This window comes from Neovison vison, chromosome 6 (assembly GCF_020171115.1).
Source record: "Neovison vison isolate M4711 chromosome 6, ASM_NN_V1, whole genome shotgun sequence".
In the NCBI taxonomy this organism is placed as follows: domain Eukaryota; kingdom Metazoa; phylum Chordata; class Mammalia; order Carnivora; family Mustelidae; genus Neogale; species Neogale vison.
In genome coordinates this window covers 165,742,314-165,758,207 of record NC_058096.1, presented here as the reverse complement: position 1 = coordinate 165,758,207, position 15,894 = coordinate 165,742,314, and the positions used below count along the sequence as shown (strand labels likewise).

The 15,894-nt window shown below is 51.8% G+C and overlaps 1 protein-coding gene across 4 annotated transcripts in view; it reads left to right on the top strand.

Moving 5' to 3' along the window:
• The window catches only part of MGLL (monoglyceride lipase), a 240,951-nt gene that overhangs the window by 169,159 nt on the left and 55,898 nt on the right, over nucleotides 1-15,894 (top strand). For all 4 annotated transcript variants that reach the window (XM_044252881.1, XM_044252880.1, XM_044252879.1 and 1 more), the window contains exon 3: nucleotides 6,062-6,168. In XM_044252881.1, the coding sequence (XP_044108816.1) occupies nucleotides 6,062-6,168 (107 nt within the window). The remainder of the gene's footprint in view (nucleotides 1-6,061; nucleotides 6,169-15,894) is intronic.

Below are 15,894 nucleotides of genomic sequence, written 5' to 3'. Positions count from 1 at the left end.
CCATGAATGAGCCTCACCTTCTTAGGAGGTGGGTGGTAAGCCAGCAGAGAATGTGACAGGAAAGTCAAGGCACCTCAACCTTGAGCTGCACACCTTTACATCCATGTTCTCATCATCTCAAACCCCAGTGAAGAGGTGCCGTGTCCCTGTTTCATAGGTGGAGAAACTGAGGCCCAAAGAGATCTGGAAACCAGTTTCTGGAAGGGCTGGAGTATAAAGCCAGGGCTCTGGACCACAGGCAGGCCATCTGTGCCTTCGGAGGAAACAGCTTCACGGCAGGCAGTTACAGAGTGCTCTCTGTCTTCCAGGAAACCCCAGATGGGAGCCTCTCATCCCATATGCATTTGGTCATTTATGTCATAGTGTCCCCCGAGGTTGGTGGTGGTAGGATTATCCCCATTTTACAGGTGAGCACACTGAGACCTAGAAAGTTTGGTCCCTGAAATGGTGACTAAACAAAGGAATAAAGGGAGAAATCCTTTTTGGATGCCGGGGAAATTCAGCTTTGTCAAACCTGGGGCATGGCCGCACCAGCCCCAGTTTAGGCATTCTGCGAAGTTCTGCGGCATGTTCATATCAAGGGCTGTGTATGCTTTGCTGGGAGCTGCCCCGCCTCCCAGGGCCGGATGCCAGGCAGGCCATCTGCTCCTGGGGCTGGGCCTCCCCCTCTGACAGCCATTGCCTTCTCTCAGAATGACTGTCTCCCAACGGGCTGCAGCCATTAAAGAAGTTCCAGGAAAAAGATTTTCGCCAGCTTCTTCTGCAACCTAATTTCTGCCGCTGTGGGTATTGCCTTGTCTCTGTAAATGGCCCTGCTAGTTTTCTGTTGCTGTTCTTCGTCGAGGTTGCAGAATGCCAGGGCGGGAGAGGAGGGAGGGCACCACACTGTGCCTGGCACCTGCTGAGAGCCCAGACTGCAGGTTCCTTGACAAACACCACCCTTCTCTCCCTCAGTTCTCCGCAGCAGCCCTAGAAGCTTCAGAAGGTCAGATCCATTCACTGCCCTGTGCTGAGCCATCTGTATGCAGAACCCCCCCAGTTCTTTACTCCAGGGGCCCTCCGGGCTTTGGCTGCCTTCCTTCTCAGAGCCCTTCCTGGCCACTCCCACCTGTCCCTGGTGCTTCTCATAATACACACCTGCATATTCTCTGCTGAGCACCTGTCTTCCTGACTGAGAGCTGTGTTGAGGGCAGGGACAGTGCTGTTTGGCCCTCTCTGGGTCCCTGGTGCCTGGCACGTGATAAACCTCGAGTCAGTATCTCTGGATGGCCTCAGTTAAGGTCCCCAGTTGCTGCCGTCCTCAGAGCTGAGCCACCAGGTGTCTTGTGTCCAGGGCCATGCATGGGGACACCTGGAACCAAACTCAGTCATCTTGGCTTCCGCCTGCTCTATTCCCAACCTCCCAGCAACTGGGGTGTTTATTTAACCACATCTTGGTTCCTTGGTGCTGAAGGTTTTCAGAGCAGAAACAACAACAATCACATTTTGCAAAACCCCAAAGGGGAAGTTCTAAGTGGAGGTCAGCATCCAGTGGTGAAGAAGGGAGCTCTATCAGACAGCTCCAGGCTGGGGGTTCCCCTTCTCCCAGAGAGCCAGAGCCCAAGTGCCGGGGTGCAGCTGGACATGCCCCTGGTGCTGGCAGGGGTGGGACCTAGAGGTGGGCCGCCAGTGACTGGGGAGCAGACAGACAGCTGGTGTCACACCTACAGCAGGTGCTCGGAGCAGGAGGAAGGTCTGATGGGAGAGCAGGGGTGTCCTGATGGGAGTGGAGGACGAAGCCTTGGAAAACCCCGTACCAGACTGACTTCCCAACGTGCCTTCCCCTGGGCATGAACTCCAAACCTCGGGGGCTATGGGGTTGGCAGGTGAGGGCAAAGAGATCCAGGCTCTGGGAGTCATGCAGTCAGCCAACAAATCCTTACTAAGCTCCTACTGTGTGCCCGCATTTTTGCCAGCCGAGGATACAGCAGTAAACCACATAGATGACACCGCGGCCGTTAAAAGCACATTCTAGTTAGAGGAGAGGGAAGGAAAAGTGGTAGTAGAGAAGTAGTTTTGGACAGTGACCCGTGCTCAAGGGCCCCTTTTCAGTGCAGCGCCCACAGACGGCCTGAGATCCACGTGACGGTCCAAGCCACCACCACGTGCAGAGTGGGGGCAGGGTCCCTGGTCCATGCCTGGGTGGAGGCTGAGGCTCTCGGGCTGGAATGGGCTTGCCAGGACCTGCCGGGGTGTACACACCCTCCAACCCCGTGTTCTATGGCAGCACGTTAGCTGCCACAGTGGAGTGGCAGTGACACAGTGACACTGTGGAGATAGGCAAATGCTGTAAATCAGGACCCCCCCACCCAGCAGTGCACCCCAATCGGCATATCTGAGCATTGGAAAGGAGGCCACAGGCAGAGGGGAGGAGGGAGGAGAGGATGTTATCACAGAGGCAATAGCTTTGTTCTCTTGCCGTGAGAAGTCTCTGAAGGCTTTAAGGCAGAGGAGTAATGCAATTTGATGTTCACTTTGCCAGACAGATTCTACAAAACAAAGACTCAGGTCCAGGGAGCAAGTACGTACGTGCAGGAAGGGGGAGGAGAGACGAATAATCAGAACTGGGACCCAGGCAGGAGGCGAATGTACAAACTAAAGAGAACCCTCCCCCCACCCCACCCCACTCCACCCCACCCCACCCCCACCCTTACCACAGGGGCAGCTTAAGACCATTAGTCTTCTGAAATGGCTGGTCTGGCTCTGGGGAGGTGGGTCGGGGGGAGGGAGCCGAGCCTGCCCTGCTGCTTCACCCATGCAGAGAAGGCCCACAGAAGCCTCTGCTGCCTGCTGTGGGGGGAAGCCAGGCCAGTCGGCTTTGTTCCCAAAGGGAAGGCAGCAGCAAGTTCTGGAAGCCTCTGCATCTCTACAGAAAGAAGCTGTGGTTTACCCAGCATGTTCCCTGGGGAGATGAATGGCTCCAAAGTGGCTATGAGTCTCCAGGCCAAAATGGCTACATTCTTGCCACTGGTGAGTTCCCAGTGGCATCTGAGCCACGCATCCTAGCCCACGCCCCATGCTGTGAAGAGAGCAGGTGCTTTTCCACCTCCGCTGCTGCGCATCAGAACGCCCTGGAGAGCTTTTCCCACCCTGGACCAATTAAACCCAGAGCTGCTTCTGGGGGAGGGGGGGTGAGACCCAGTCTCAGCATTGCGGAAATCTTGCCGGGAGATTTCAAGTTGTAGGCAAAATTGAGAACCGCTGGATTGGAAGAAATTTCTGTGGAGTCAGAGGCCAAGTATTTTTCCACATCACGTCTCTGGGGGTAGGATTCTATTAACAAGCAAGTCCAGGCAGAATGGCATGCCTCGCGCCACTCGTTTGGGCGCTAAGTGAGACCCTGCAGGGCTCCTCCACCGAGGGGGACCTTGACCGCAGGGAGAAGCTGGCTGCAGCATGACACCGCTGGAGCCCCAGTTCCTGGGCATTAACTGTGGGCTACCGCATTCCCCAAGGATGTTAAAGGGCTTGCACCATCCTTTTTGGAAGCCCCGCCCCTTTTGCAGATGGGAGTGGACTATTTAGAACTTCTGGCGTAATCCTCAGTAGCTGAGAGAAAGACCCATCAGCCGACCCCAGAAGCGTCAGATGGGTGGTTGGAATCTGCCCGGGTTGATGTCTGATCTGGAGCAGGTGGCTGGGGATCCCAGGAAGCAGCAAAGAGGGTGTGAAACGTATTCTTAGGGAAAAGTTAGAGAGGACAGATACCAAAGGCAAATGAGGTTCATGCTGCTATTTTGTGCACTGCTCAAAAAATAAAATGGGTATGCAGGGCAAAACGAACAGGCACAGCTCTGCCCCTACACAGCCTGGCAGAGAGGAGTTGGAGAAGGAACACAGGCTTTTGAATGAGGTGTTCGCTCCAGTCGCACACATTTGCTCGTCCCTGTTGGGTGCCACGAGGCTGGGATCTGGCCCCAGGGTTCTGCCAGTGGCAAGGTCGATGAGGCTCCCAGGCCCTTGAGCTGACCTTGAAGAGGAGGAGAGGGCCAGGAACCAAGAAAGCAAGTGAATGGCAAAATGACGGCATCCTGTGTGAGCAGTTACAAACCAGTATGAGTGATGGTCAACTGAGCTGCGTGGTAAGGGCCAGTGTGGGTCAGAAAGACCGGAGTAGGGGAGGCCACCCTAGGTGGGATGGAGGAGAAGCCTCTTTGAGGTGGTGTCTGTCCTGGGACCAGAGCACAACCAGCAGCAATGGGAGAACACAACCAGAGTACTCAGAGAGGATTGGCAAGGCCAAAGGCCCTGAGGCAGGAAGAACGGAGCCCCTCATGAGGACAGGGAGGTAAGCTGGGGAGGTGGCCAGAAGGAGTGGGGAGGCAGGCAAGGGAAAGGATGAATTGTATTCTGAGCCCACCGGTGGTTCGCTGGAGGCCTGAAAGCCGTCAGTGACATGCTCAGATCTACATGTTACCAACTTGCTGTGCGGCTTGGGCTATAAACTTAACTTCTCTGATTTTCATTCTCAGCTGTAAAGAAACCAAAGCCCGAGTTGATGATAAGGGTTAGAAATCGTCTATGTAGAATTAATAGAGGAACTGATGTGTTGTGAATGCTCAGGAAAATGGCAGCTGTGGTTCTCCCCTCCTCCCTTTTCCCCCTTCTCTGTCTTCCCCTCCTCCCTCCTCTCATTATTGGCAGAAATCAGATGGGTGTTGTTCATAGCACTCACTCTTCGCCCGAAGGGGAACCTAGCATCCCGTGGGTCTTATGCCAAGAATAGGAGTCTTGACAACTGTCTGAGACTCTCAATGCTCTTTCATTAACCCCCACCACGGGTAGGCTGACTCTGGCTAGTTCGGAGCTGGGGTGAGCCATAGCATGGGGGTGCTACTCTTCGGGTCCCAGAGTCACCCTGCCACGTTGGAGGTTTTCTGGGGTGACTGAGTGCCCAGCCAAGCTCTGCTTCTGGATCCCGGGGCTTCTCCTGCACAGATCTAGTGTGCAAAAGACAGCTGCTTCTTGGAAAACCGCACAAACTTCCTTCGTGCAGGATCTCCACCCTGTTAGCTACTAAAGAAAAGGCAAAGGCCAAGTCTTCACATGTCCTCAAGAAGGTTATAACTGGTGGTGGTGCCAGGCAGAAAGCTGATGTTGCCCCCGTGTCAACAGAGGGATTACCGAAGCGGTGGGGAGAGAGAGACTTAGCAGAGCCTACTGGAGGCTCTGAAATCTTCTCAGAGGAGGGAACCTCAGGGCTGGGTCTTTTTTTTTTTTTTTTTTAAGATTTTATTTATTTATTTATTTATTTGACAGACAGATTGCAAGTAGGCAGTGAGGCAGGCAGAGAGAGAGGCGAAAGCAGGCTCCCTGCTGAGCAGAGAGCCCGATGCAGGGCTCTATCCCAGGACCCTGAGATCATGACCTGAGCCGAAGGCAGAGGCTTTAACCCACTGAGATACCCAGGCGCCCCATCCTGGCTGGGTCTTGAAGGAAGGACAGGAGTGTGCCGGCTGGAGAAAGGGGGACAGGAATACAAGGGGGCCAGTGAGGCAAATTCCAACAACCCAGAGAAGTAAGCCTTCCACACACAGGAATGGAAAGGGCTGGATGTCAGTCAGGATTCTTCTCCTCACAAGGGGCTAAAAAGAGCACGACAGAAGGTGGGGCCGGGGGAGAGAGTGGGCTTCAGGTCAGGCTGGATTCAGGGTTCCAGTACCTCCTTTTAGGACTTGCTATCCCCTCCTGATGTGGTGTCTCCACTTGGATTGGCTCATCATCCATTTCGGCCAGAAGGCTGGAGCCGCTCAATGCCCACAGCCTTTGTGGCTCACACTTGGCAGAAGCTAAAGCCACTTTCTCCTGGAGCTCCAGGGTCCGCTCCAATCGCCTTTAGTCCCCTGCCTTGTCCCTGAGGCAACTGCAGTGGCCACAACCACAGCGTGTCCTGGTGGGCTGAGGGCTGGCTCACCAGAAACTCAGTCTCCACTCATTGCTGGTGTCCTGAAAGCTCCGTGTTGCTCAAGCCGTGCTAGACACTCCACAGCCCTCCTAACCCAGCTCCCTCTCACCCCTACAGGGCCCTCATCTTTGTGTCGCATGGAGCCGGGGAGCACTGTGGCCGCTATGATGAGCTGGCTCAGATGCTGATGGGGCTGGGGCTGCTGGTGTTCGCCCACGACCACGGTGAGTACCCCCTGGGGGGACAGGGCCCACGCTGCTGGCCGGTGCCTGACAGTTTGGGGGACCCCCCCACTTTCCACCACCCCACCTCCCTCATCCCTCCTCCTCTATTATTCTGTGATTCCCGCGGTGACACTGGGAAAAGACGCTCTCCATGGGATGTTTCTGAGTTAAAAAAAAAAAGTAATAATAATATGTAGTTACGTAAACAAAAAAATATGTCTGACCAGCACTTTCTGTTGCGTCTGGGATTGAATGCAGGCTGATTAGAAATCTCAGCTGAGAAAAAAAAAACCAAAGCCAGAATCTGTTTATACAAGAACTTGCCTCAGGCCAAGGAATCCTCTCTTGCATTTATAAAGGGCTTTCTGCGCAAAACGGGCCCCAGTTTTCTCCCAAGGGACTTCAGATGGATGTGGTAATAGTCCGCCAAGTACAGCTCAACCCCTTCCACCACAAGACACTAAGGAAGCATTTCAAGCCAGGAGAATAGGAAAACTCTCAGAGGCCGTATCGGTCCCAAGAAAACCCCAAACACACACATGTGTGCATACACATGTAAATACATGCACACACATATTCCCCAGCCCGATTTTTTTATTCTTCTTTCTATAACAAAATCCACACTAACCATCCAAATGCAGTGTTTATTGCCTAAGCCCGTATGTCATCCCTTCATCATTTTTGTGACATTCCTCATGGTTTGGAAGGCTCCCGATTTAGCTCTTCCCCTGCTTAACAGTCTTGAAGAATGAAGTGTTCCCTGTGACTGAACACGGTGATTTCTCTACAGCCGCAGTGTAGAAATCTTGCGTCCCGGCTCAGATCCAGCAATGTGGTTGCTATTTTATGTGATTTGAAAATAGATAATTAAGTGGCATTGCTGCAAAGAGGGAAAGGGGAGCAGTGACAGGGCCCCGGAGTCCTTGCGAAAGGGAGGGAACGCGAGAGCAGGGGATGAGAAGCCTGCTGGGAAGTTTTGAATATAAAGAATTAGGAAATGTGGATTTACCAAGAGCCCTTTTTAAGCCAGCTATGAGCAAACATCTTCATAACTGCGAATATTGACTAAATTCTTTCTTGTTATGGTCGTAATGTTCTTTAGGGCTTGGCAAATGGTCGCGGTAATATTTGTGAGGCTGTTTGAGATGTCGTATTTGAGCACTGTCCTGATTTTCACTCTGGGGACTGTGTTGGTATGAGCCTGGGGACTTTGTATAGAGTGTAAAAGCCCAAGATGGGAACACTTCTCTTCCGGTTGTCTTTGTTTCTGTTAATATCTGCTGCAATCATCCCCTCCCTCTTCAAACTGAGCAACCTAGGGACATACTGGCAGAAAAGAATATTCGGGCTTGGCAAACAGCGAACACCTTCACCCAGAATCCAAGGAGGGTTGTGAACCTTGGAATCTTTTACCTTCTTAGGAACTCCCCTGGGCCACACCTGTGGGAGCACGCACCTGTTGTGCCCTATTTATTTGGTCTGATGGCAGAACTTTGAAAAACAAGTTTAAAAGGCTTCCCTGTTTGAGGAAAAGGAGAAAAGAAACAGCCCACCTATTGATGTTTCCAAAATAACATCTAGGATGGGCGCATCCTAGATGTTCTAAAGTTAGTTCAAAAGTGGTCATTGATATTCACCTGCTCTGAGTTCCTTGGTTTATCGTCTTCTTCCCGTGACTCATTGGAAATCTCCCTGGCTAGTGCCAGAGGGTGGTGTTTTGTTTTGTTTTTTTTTTTTTTTTTTTTGTTTTGTTTTTTCCAATTTATTTATTTTCAGAAAAACAGTATTCATTATTTTTTCACCACACCCAGTGCTCCATGCAAGCTGTGCCCTCTATAATACCCACCACCTGGTACCCCCAACCTCCCACCCCCCCGCCACTTCAAACCCCTCAGATTGTTTTTCAGAGTCCATAGTCTCTCATGGTTCATCTCCCCTTCCAATTTACCCAAAAGCACATACCCTCCCCAATGTCCATAACCCTACCCCCCTTCTCCTAACCCCCCTCCCCCCAGCAACCCACAGTTTGTTTCGTGAGATTAAGAGTCACTTATGGTTTGTCTCCCTCCCTATCCCATCTTGTTTCATGGATTCTTCTCCTACCCACTTAAGCCCCCATGTTGCATCACCACTTCCTCATATCAGGGAGATCATATGATATTTGTCTTTCTCCGCTTGACTTAAAGATACAAACGTAGTGATCCAAAGGGGCACGTGCACCCGAATGTTTATAGCAGCAATATCCACAATAGCCAAACTATGGAAAGAACCTAGATGTCCATCAACAGATGAATGGATCAAGAAGATGTGGTATATATACACAATGGAATACTATGCAGCCATCAAAAGAAACGAAATCTTGCCATTTGCGACAACATGGATGGAACTAGAGCGTATCATGCTTAGAGGGTGGTGTTTTGTTCAAGAAATGAACCCGGTTGAATGTTTGTGTGACTTTGGTGGTCGTCTGGGGATGAAAGTGACCATAGCTCACTTAGTAGGACAAAGCCTCGTGAGCAGGCTGGCCATCATTGCAGGGTCTCATGCGGCTGGATCCTGGTGGTTAGTGATCTGTGCTTTATTCCTTCTTGCTAACACGTGTAGAGAAGGAGGGATTCGAACCCAGACCTGCAGGTTCTGAAGCCTGGCCTCCTTGATGACAAGATGTGGATGATTCAGTAGCCAGACCAGGAATGATTACATACAGAGACACAGGCAGGCTTCTTTCTTTCCTACATAGATTTTCAATTTAAATAGAGCAGAGAGTGGGAGAATGTCAGGCACTTACTGGGCCAGTTGGAGGTACACAAAGGATTAAAAATGCAGAGCTGAGAAAGACTGTTCTAGAGCCCGTGGCCTCTCCAGGGCCAGCGTGACCTCAGACCCTACCCCACCTTCCATCCCACATACTCAGGCATGTTGTCATCCTGTTGTCAGAGGCGTGCTGCTAAAACATTCATGCCAGACAGCAAGCGGGCTTGGGTGCAAACGTACCTGGGTCCAAATGCCCCCTAGGCTGAGACTCCAGACCTGAGAACTCAGACACCATATCGAACCATTCCAAACCTCTGTTTTCTCATCCACCAAATGGGCAAGGCAGTGCTGTCCTATAGCCAGGATTTTTGTGCCATAATGCTTAGAGAGTGCCTGGCAGAGCATGGTAAGATGTCCCCCTGCACTCTGCCCTCTCCCTGACCCCTTCCAGCCACCGTGCAGACCACCCACTGTGCCAGGTACCCACACGGGGGGGCTCCAAGGCCCTAAGCAGGAACAGCTAAGCTGGGAGCTGGGAGCCAGGGGTGCTGGGTTCTGGGGCCCCTGTTGCTGCCCTGAGCCGGTCCTCTGTCTGGCCCAGAGAGGCTGGCAAGGATAGATTTTTCAAAACCTTTACAAAGTGAACAGACCTGCTGCTGCTGGTTTCTATAAACACAGTTTGCAGAAATGCGGGTTTCTATAAATCAGCCACTAGCTTGCTTTCAAGTTACCTCTCATTGTCCAAGTACGTTCTACTATCTCATGGTTTAGGCAGAGACCCGGAGACACTGTGCCTGTAGCCGTCTGGCTGTGTTTCCCAGCATGCCGGGGAGACTGGCAAGCACAGCGCCGGGCTCAGTCAGTAACCCGTTGAACTTTGCTGTTTTAGGATTTTGCAGGATGACAGACTGCGTGGGCTTGGCCACAAACGAGAGCTGTGATTCCTGCCCTTGGTCAAGGGGCACCTCTGGTACATTCTACCCTCCCTTAATGATGAATATTACGACCCCATTTTAGGCGTGAGGATTCTGAGGCTTTATTGCCAAAGGGCCCATTCTGATGGCACTGAAACATCCACACCAGTCAGGGGCAGTTTTCAGGCCACAGAAGCCTGACCATAGGAGCTTCACAAAAAATGTCTAAGACCGGGGGGGGTGGGGAGGGAGGGAGGGTGAGGGTGGGGGGACCCCACAGTACCTCCAATACGGGAAGCTCCATCTGTGGTCTTGCTCGGTTCTTGTTAGCTGTGGCTTTCCCATCCATGGCAGCCAGCTCCAGCCTCCTGTTCTCAGCAGGAGGGAGATGGGGCACAACACGGCATGGCAGGGGCTGGGCTTATACCAGGAGAGCTCACCAGCATTCCAGCTACATCTCCTTGGCCAGTGCTGCATTGCAGGGCTACGCCCCTAGCTGCAAGGGAAGCAGTGAAATCTCATTCATTCAGGTTTGTCACCGAAAGGGGCATTACTCAACCATCTTACTGTCTGTTTTTTGGGTTATAACAGCACCTCCTGTCTGTCTCATCCATCCATCCTTTTGTTCTTTCAGAAGGTTTTGGTGCCAAGGTCATGATTGGTAGCATCAGTAAGTGGTGGGTAACATTCCTAATTGTGCAGCAGGCCTGGGCTCAGTGCCATGTAAGGACAGAGTCATGGATGCAGAAACTGACAATCTGATGGTAGACTGACCTGTGTTCCCCAGAAAAATTAAGCGGCCCCTGTTACGTGTCCAGCTTCACTAAAGTAATCAGTATCCTGAGTGGTAACTCCTTCCTTTGGAGGAAATAGACTTACTGAGTCATCCCATGTCAGCCCCTTGCTCTCCCCAGCAACCTTCTTGTTTCCCATGTGGGGCCCAGGACTGAGCAGAGGGGAGGCCTCACCCCTCTGCTGATCACCCTTTGTGATCCCAAACCCACCAGACCAGAAATCTTTTAAGCACACATAGCAGAATATCAATAGAAGAGTATCCACAACCGCTGGGCACTGTTGGGTGTTGGCCTTGTGGAGAGGACCCAGCAGAGTGGCCACTGGAACACCAGAGTGGCCAGTCTGGTGGCCTAGATTGGGACAACAGTCCAGTGAAACTTGAAAGCGATGTGGTTAGAAGCCAGAACAGAGGAGACCTGTAACTTGGGTGTGCTGAGTAGGACACAATGTCTCAGAGGTACACAGGCTTCACCTGACGCCCAGAGCACTGGCAGGGGGGCTGGGTCTTGTTGGATGAGTAGGAGCCTGCCAGGAGAAGCAAGGTGTGGAGAGAGGCACCCGTCACTGAGAGCAGTTGGCTCTGACCTTGACTGCCTGTTGAAATCCTTGGGGAGTCTTGAAAAATACGAATGCCTGGGCCCTCTCTCCAGAGAGACTTGGATTTCTTATGTCTTTGATGTGTCTGGGGTATGGAAACTTCAAAATGACCCCAGTGGGGTCTCATGTACAGTCAAGGTTAAGAAGCACAGTTCCAGGCAGAGGAGACTGTACAGGGAAAAGTTGATGCACAATATGACATGCTTATGTCATGTTCGGGGAGACTTCTGAGCCCAAGGACTCAGTGGACCCTGAAGTTCAGCAACAGTTACCAGGGGGTGGGGGTGGGGGTGCGGGGGAGCCGGCCCCTGGCAGGCTGATGAGTCCCTCTAGATACTTGGAGCCCATGAGGGGGTTGATGCAGGGAGAGACAGGCTGGCTGCTGGGAGCAGGGAGGGCCATCAGTAGACAGGTGGGCGGGACCCAGCAAGGGAGAGGTGAGGGCAGACCAAGGTGAAGGAGCTTTTGGCACGTCTGAACAGGTGGAAACACCAGAGGATGGGATTTTCTGTGCCATTCTAAATATAGTGCTAAGAAAACCAGGGCTCATGCTTATGCCATCCCTCGGTCACCAGCTGCTCGCGGTGACTCACTGGAAATCCCTCTGCCTTCCACAGGAGCCGAGAGGCTGGTGTGAGCAGGGGAGAGGGCAAGGCACTAGGGTGGGCTCCCCTGTCCCACTGGCAGGCGCCGCCGCAGGTAGAGGGCCCTAGACACTGACCCGGTCCCACCTGGAATGTGGGCATCTTGGCCGGTCCCAGGTGACCTAGCTGCTGCAAGGGGGAGCAGTCTCCTGACTCTGGACCTGGCTGCCTGAAAAATACATTTGCTGAGGCCCGAGCCACTCTGTTTCTATTTCCAAAGTATTAAAGAGCCATCCTCAACTGATTAACAGTGAATTAATTATGTACAAATATTTGAGGGAAAGTGTTAAAGGGGGTTTGTTTGTTTTATTTTTTCTAACTCAGCCGGAGTGTGTGAGAAGAGGAAGTTCTGAGGGAAGGTTTGTGGGCGACAGTTATGCCCTATTCTGTTCATGATGGGGGCTCTACCCGGTCCCACGAAGGGTGTTGAGGAAATTCAGGGTTGGGGGAGATGATATGTGTGTTTTACAAACAAGGAGACAGTTTTGAGTCAAGGTCCCTTGCTGGATCTATTCTAAAAATTGGTCACCATCAGTTACGGTAATAGATTTTTCTTTGAAATGTTTGAAAAATGTGTCAGCATTTCTTGGCTTTAGTAAATATGCAAGTGAGAAAAATGGAGGGAGTTGCGTTTTGTTATGAGACGTTCAGGGGACCCAGCTCTGAGGACAGGCCACCATGACCTTGCCTCTGCGGTGGCAGGTATAGGAGGTAGCCTGGGCGCTCTCTGTATCCCACGAGGGCTTTGCAGTTTCCTTTCTCCGTCTCCCCCACCTCTTCCTCCTTCATTCAGAGGTAAGTACACCCAAACCTTCCACCTTGGGTATAAATATCTGACATGAGTTTATTTGATCACTTGCGTCTTTCTTGAACAAAATATAAAAATTTCTGTGGCCTTGGTTTACTCATTTATAAAATGATGTGATAATAATAATGAGGCTATATGGTCGTTGATAGAATGAGAAGGATAGAATGAGAGGAAGCAAGGTTCTCACACTCTAGTGGACTGCAGTGTTCCAGAAGGCCCACGGAAACCCAGATGGCTGGCCTCCGACCCCCGACGTTGTGATTCAAGAAGGCAGACTGCGAGGAGAAAGGAGGCCAGTTCACTGCAGATATTTCTTATGTACAATTTCCTTTAAACTACAGTGTAGATATAGCTAAAATTTGAAATGTAACATTTTTCTTTTTTTGAGACTTTATTTATTTATATGGGGGGAGCGGTAGAGCTAAGGGAAGAAGCAGACTCCCTGCTGAGCAGGGAGCCCAGCTTGATCCCAGGACCCCAAGATCAGGACCTGAGCCAAAGGCAGATGCTTAACCCACCGAGCCACCCAGGCCCCTGATTTCATTTTGTCAGAAATGTAGAAAGTGACTTCTTCACATGGGAATCAGGCACATTGTTTGCTCTGCTTTATGGAAGCAACAAAACCCTGTTGCCCTTTTGAGGCCTGCAGGTCTGAATCCTGAATCAGGAGTTTGTGTTAGGGGCTTCAGAAGCCAAATGGATGCTTCCGGAAAGTCAGTGCCACCTTTCTTGTCTCAGTGCTGGCCTGATTATTTACCACCCAGTTATTTTTCAAAAGGAATTTACCCCAAGGGAATATTCATTCATTTCAAAATTATTCACATGTCCCCAGAGAAGGAAATATTTAAGGTTTTCTGGTTAAGGAGAAAACAGACATAATTTTGTGTCTCTGGAAGACACAGTTTCTGAAGTGTTCAAATGAGTCACTTGGAGGAGGAAAGAAAAGTGAAATTACTTATATGTGATGCTCTGTTTAAAAAAAAAGACTGAATAATTCCAGGGAAGGAAATTCTTCTCAGCACCACGGACGCTCTTTGTCGTGGTTCAGGAACTGAGAAAAGATGTATATAATTAGAGTGTATACATAGGATTTACTTGGAAGTAGAACAAAAATGTAGACCTCGGTGTCTGCAAGACCCAGGTCCGAGTCCATTCAACCACTCACTCTCCGTGCGACCCCAAGCAAGTAACTTAACGTCTCGGAATCTCTGTTTTCTCATGGACAGCAGAGAAGACTCAAAATCTCTACCTATCCCCTGGCATCAGGGCTGGGAGGATTAAGGGAGATTATCCGCGTAGAGGGCCTGGCTCACTTTAAGGACTCCATAGGTTCTGGCTACGGTGGGATGACTACTTCATAGTCCTAGGAAAACCTGAGTCTGACACCGGTTGCCACTTCTCACTCCCGAGGGCCGAGTCCAGATTTTGAAAGTGGAGGTCATGTGACTTTTGCCATGGGGCATTTACAAGAGTCATCACAGGATGAGATGATATTTGCATCTGATTAATATTTATTAATAATTACTGTACACCTGACTATCCACACAAAAGGCTTTTTGAAACACTGCCCATGTAGACCTTACTGACCGCCTGAAAGTAGGTACAGTTGTCATAGGTGAACAGAGCTTGTGAGCACCCCAAGTGCCACCTGCCCTGCTCCCCACGACCCAGGGCCGGAAGTTAGTTACTGCATGGATGCTAACTGTCGGCCGATGCTAACTCGGGGCATTTCCTCTCACGAATTCTGCACGGCAGACTGCTAGCCTCGGCATCTGGAGGCCCCGTCTCCACACAGGGCAACAGAGGACAAGGACGCAGGTGCCGGAGGCCTGCAGTCCCAGAGCCCCTGCTCTTGGCCCCTCCCCCGCAGACGTGCCACACCCGCTCTTCTTTTAGGCTTCAGAGTGCCAGGGGTATGCTGTGTGGATGTTCTTGAAGGAGAGTGTGTTCTCCCCAAGTTCCTCCCTTATGTTGGAGCGTGGGTTTCCCACATCAAGACAGAGAAGGGAGGGCAGCTGGCCCAGGTGAGGGTCGCTTCAGCAAACAAGCAAACAAGCAGGACCCAGGAGGCCCTGTTGGGGGATGGGACACCCAGAACTCAGCCAGACCCCACCCTTGCACAAAGCGCATGTTGTCACGGTAGGGACACGGGCCCCTACCAACTCCGAGACAGGTGGCCCTCGACATAGCGAGGAGGGAGGATGACTGCAGGAGGGAGGGCGGGGCCTTGGCTGTCCTTGCAGAGGAAGCCCCATGAAGGCTGAGGCTTCCTCCACTGCATGGCCCTCACACCCCCTGGCATGGGGTGGGAGAACAGGCCCCCCTAGGCAAAGGTGGAGAGGTAGGGGCAGCACGTGGAAAAGAGCTTCTCTGTCACAGGCTGGCACCACGAGTCGTGGACGTGTCGTCCCACTTTAAAGATGGGCATACCGAGCTTTGGGGAAGCAGAACAACAGGTGCATGGTAGGAAGAGCACCCTGGATTCCCTCCCTGGTCCAGGGTGTTCATGGCTGAGAAGCCACCATTGAGTTCAGTGGTCAAAGCCTGGGAACCAGGTGACAGAGTGTGGGCAGGATTTGGGGGAGGATTGTCCAGCCATACAGGAGGAGGACGATGTGCTGCTGTGGAGAGCCTCACCGATGGCTGGGACCTGGGCTCGGAGACAGAGCTTAGCTACGGTCAAACGGATCAGCTGCTGAACTTCTTTTTTTTTTTTTTTTTTTTAAGATTTTATTTATTTATTTGTCAGAGAGAGAGGGAGAGCGAGCACAGGCAGACAGAGAGGCAGGCAGAGGCAGAGGGAGAAGCAGGCTCCCTGCCGAGCAAGGAGCCCGATGTGGGACTCGATCCCAGGATGCTGGGATCATGACCTGAGCCGAAGGCAGCTGCTTAACCAACTGAGCCACCCAGCTGCTGAACTTCTATCACCACCTTCAAGCAGCTCAGAGTTGCCCACAGTGGCCAAGGGTATTTCAAGGCCCTGGAAGCATCAGCTGCCTCCTAACATATAGCTCTGTGCAGACGCTGGCCAACAGCCATGCCCACACCTGGGCTGCAGCCTCCCCAGGGACCTGGCCACCTCCCGTGGCTGCAGCTCGCAGACCCCGCTAATGTCTCCCTGCAGCTTTCCTTCCTTTCTTTGCCCTCCACGCTCCTGTACCGTCTTTCACTTGCTGGAGGATAACTCTTCTCTCACGGTGTTTTTTTAGTTATT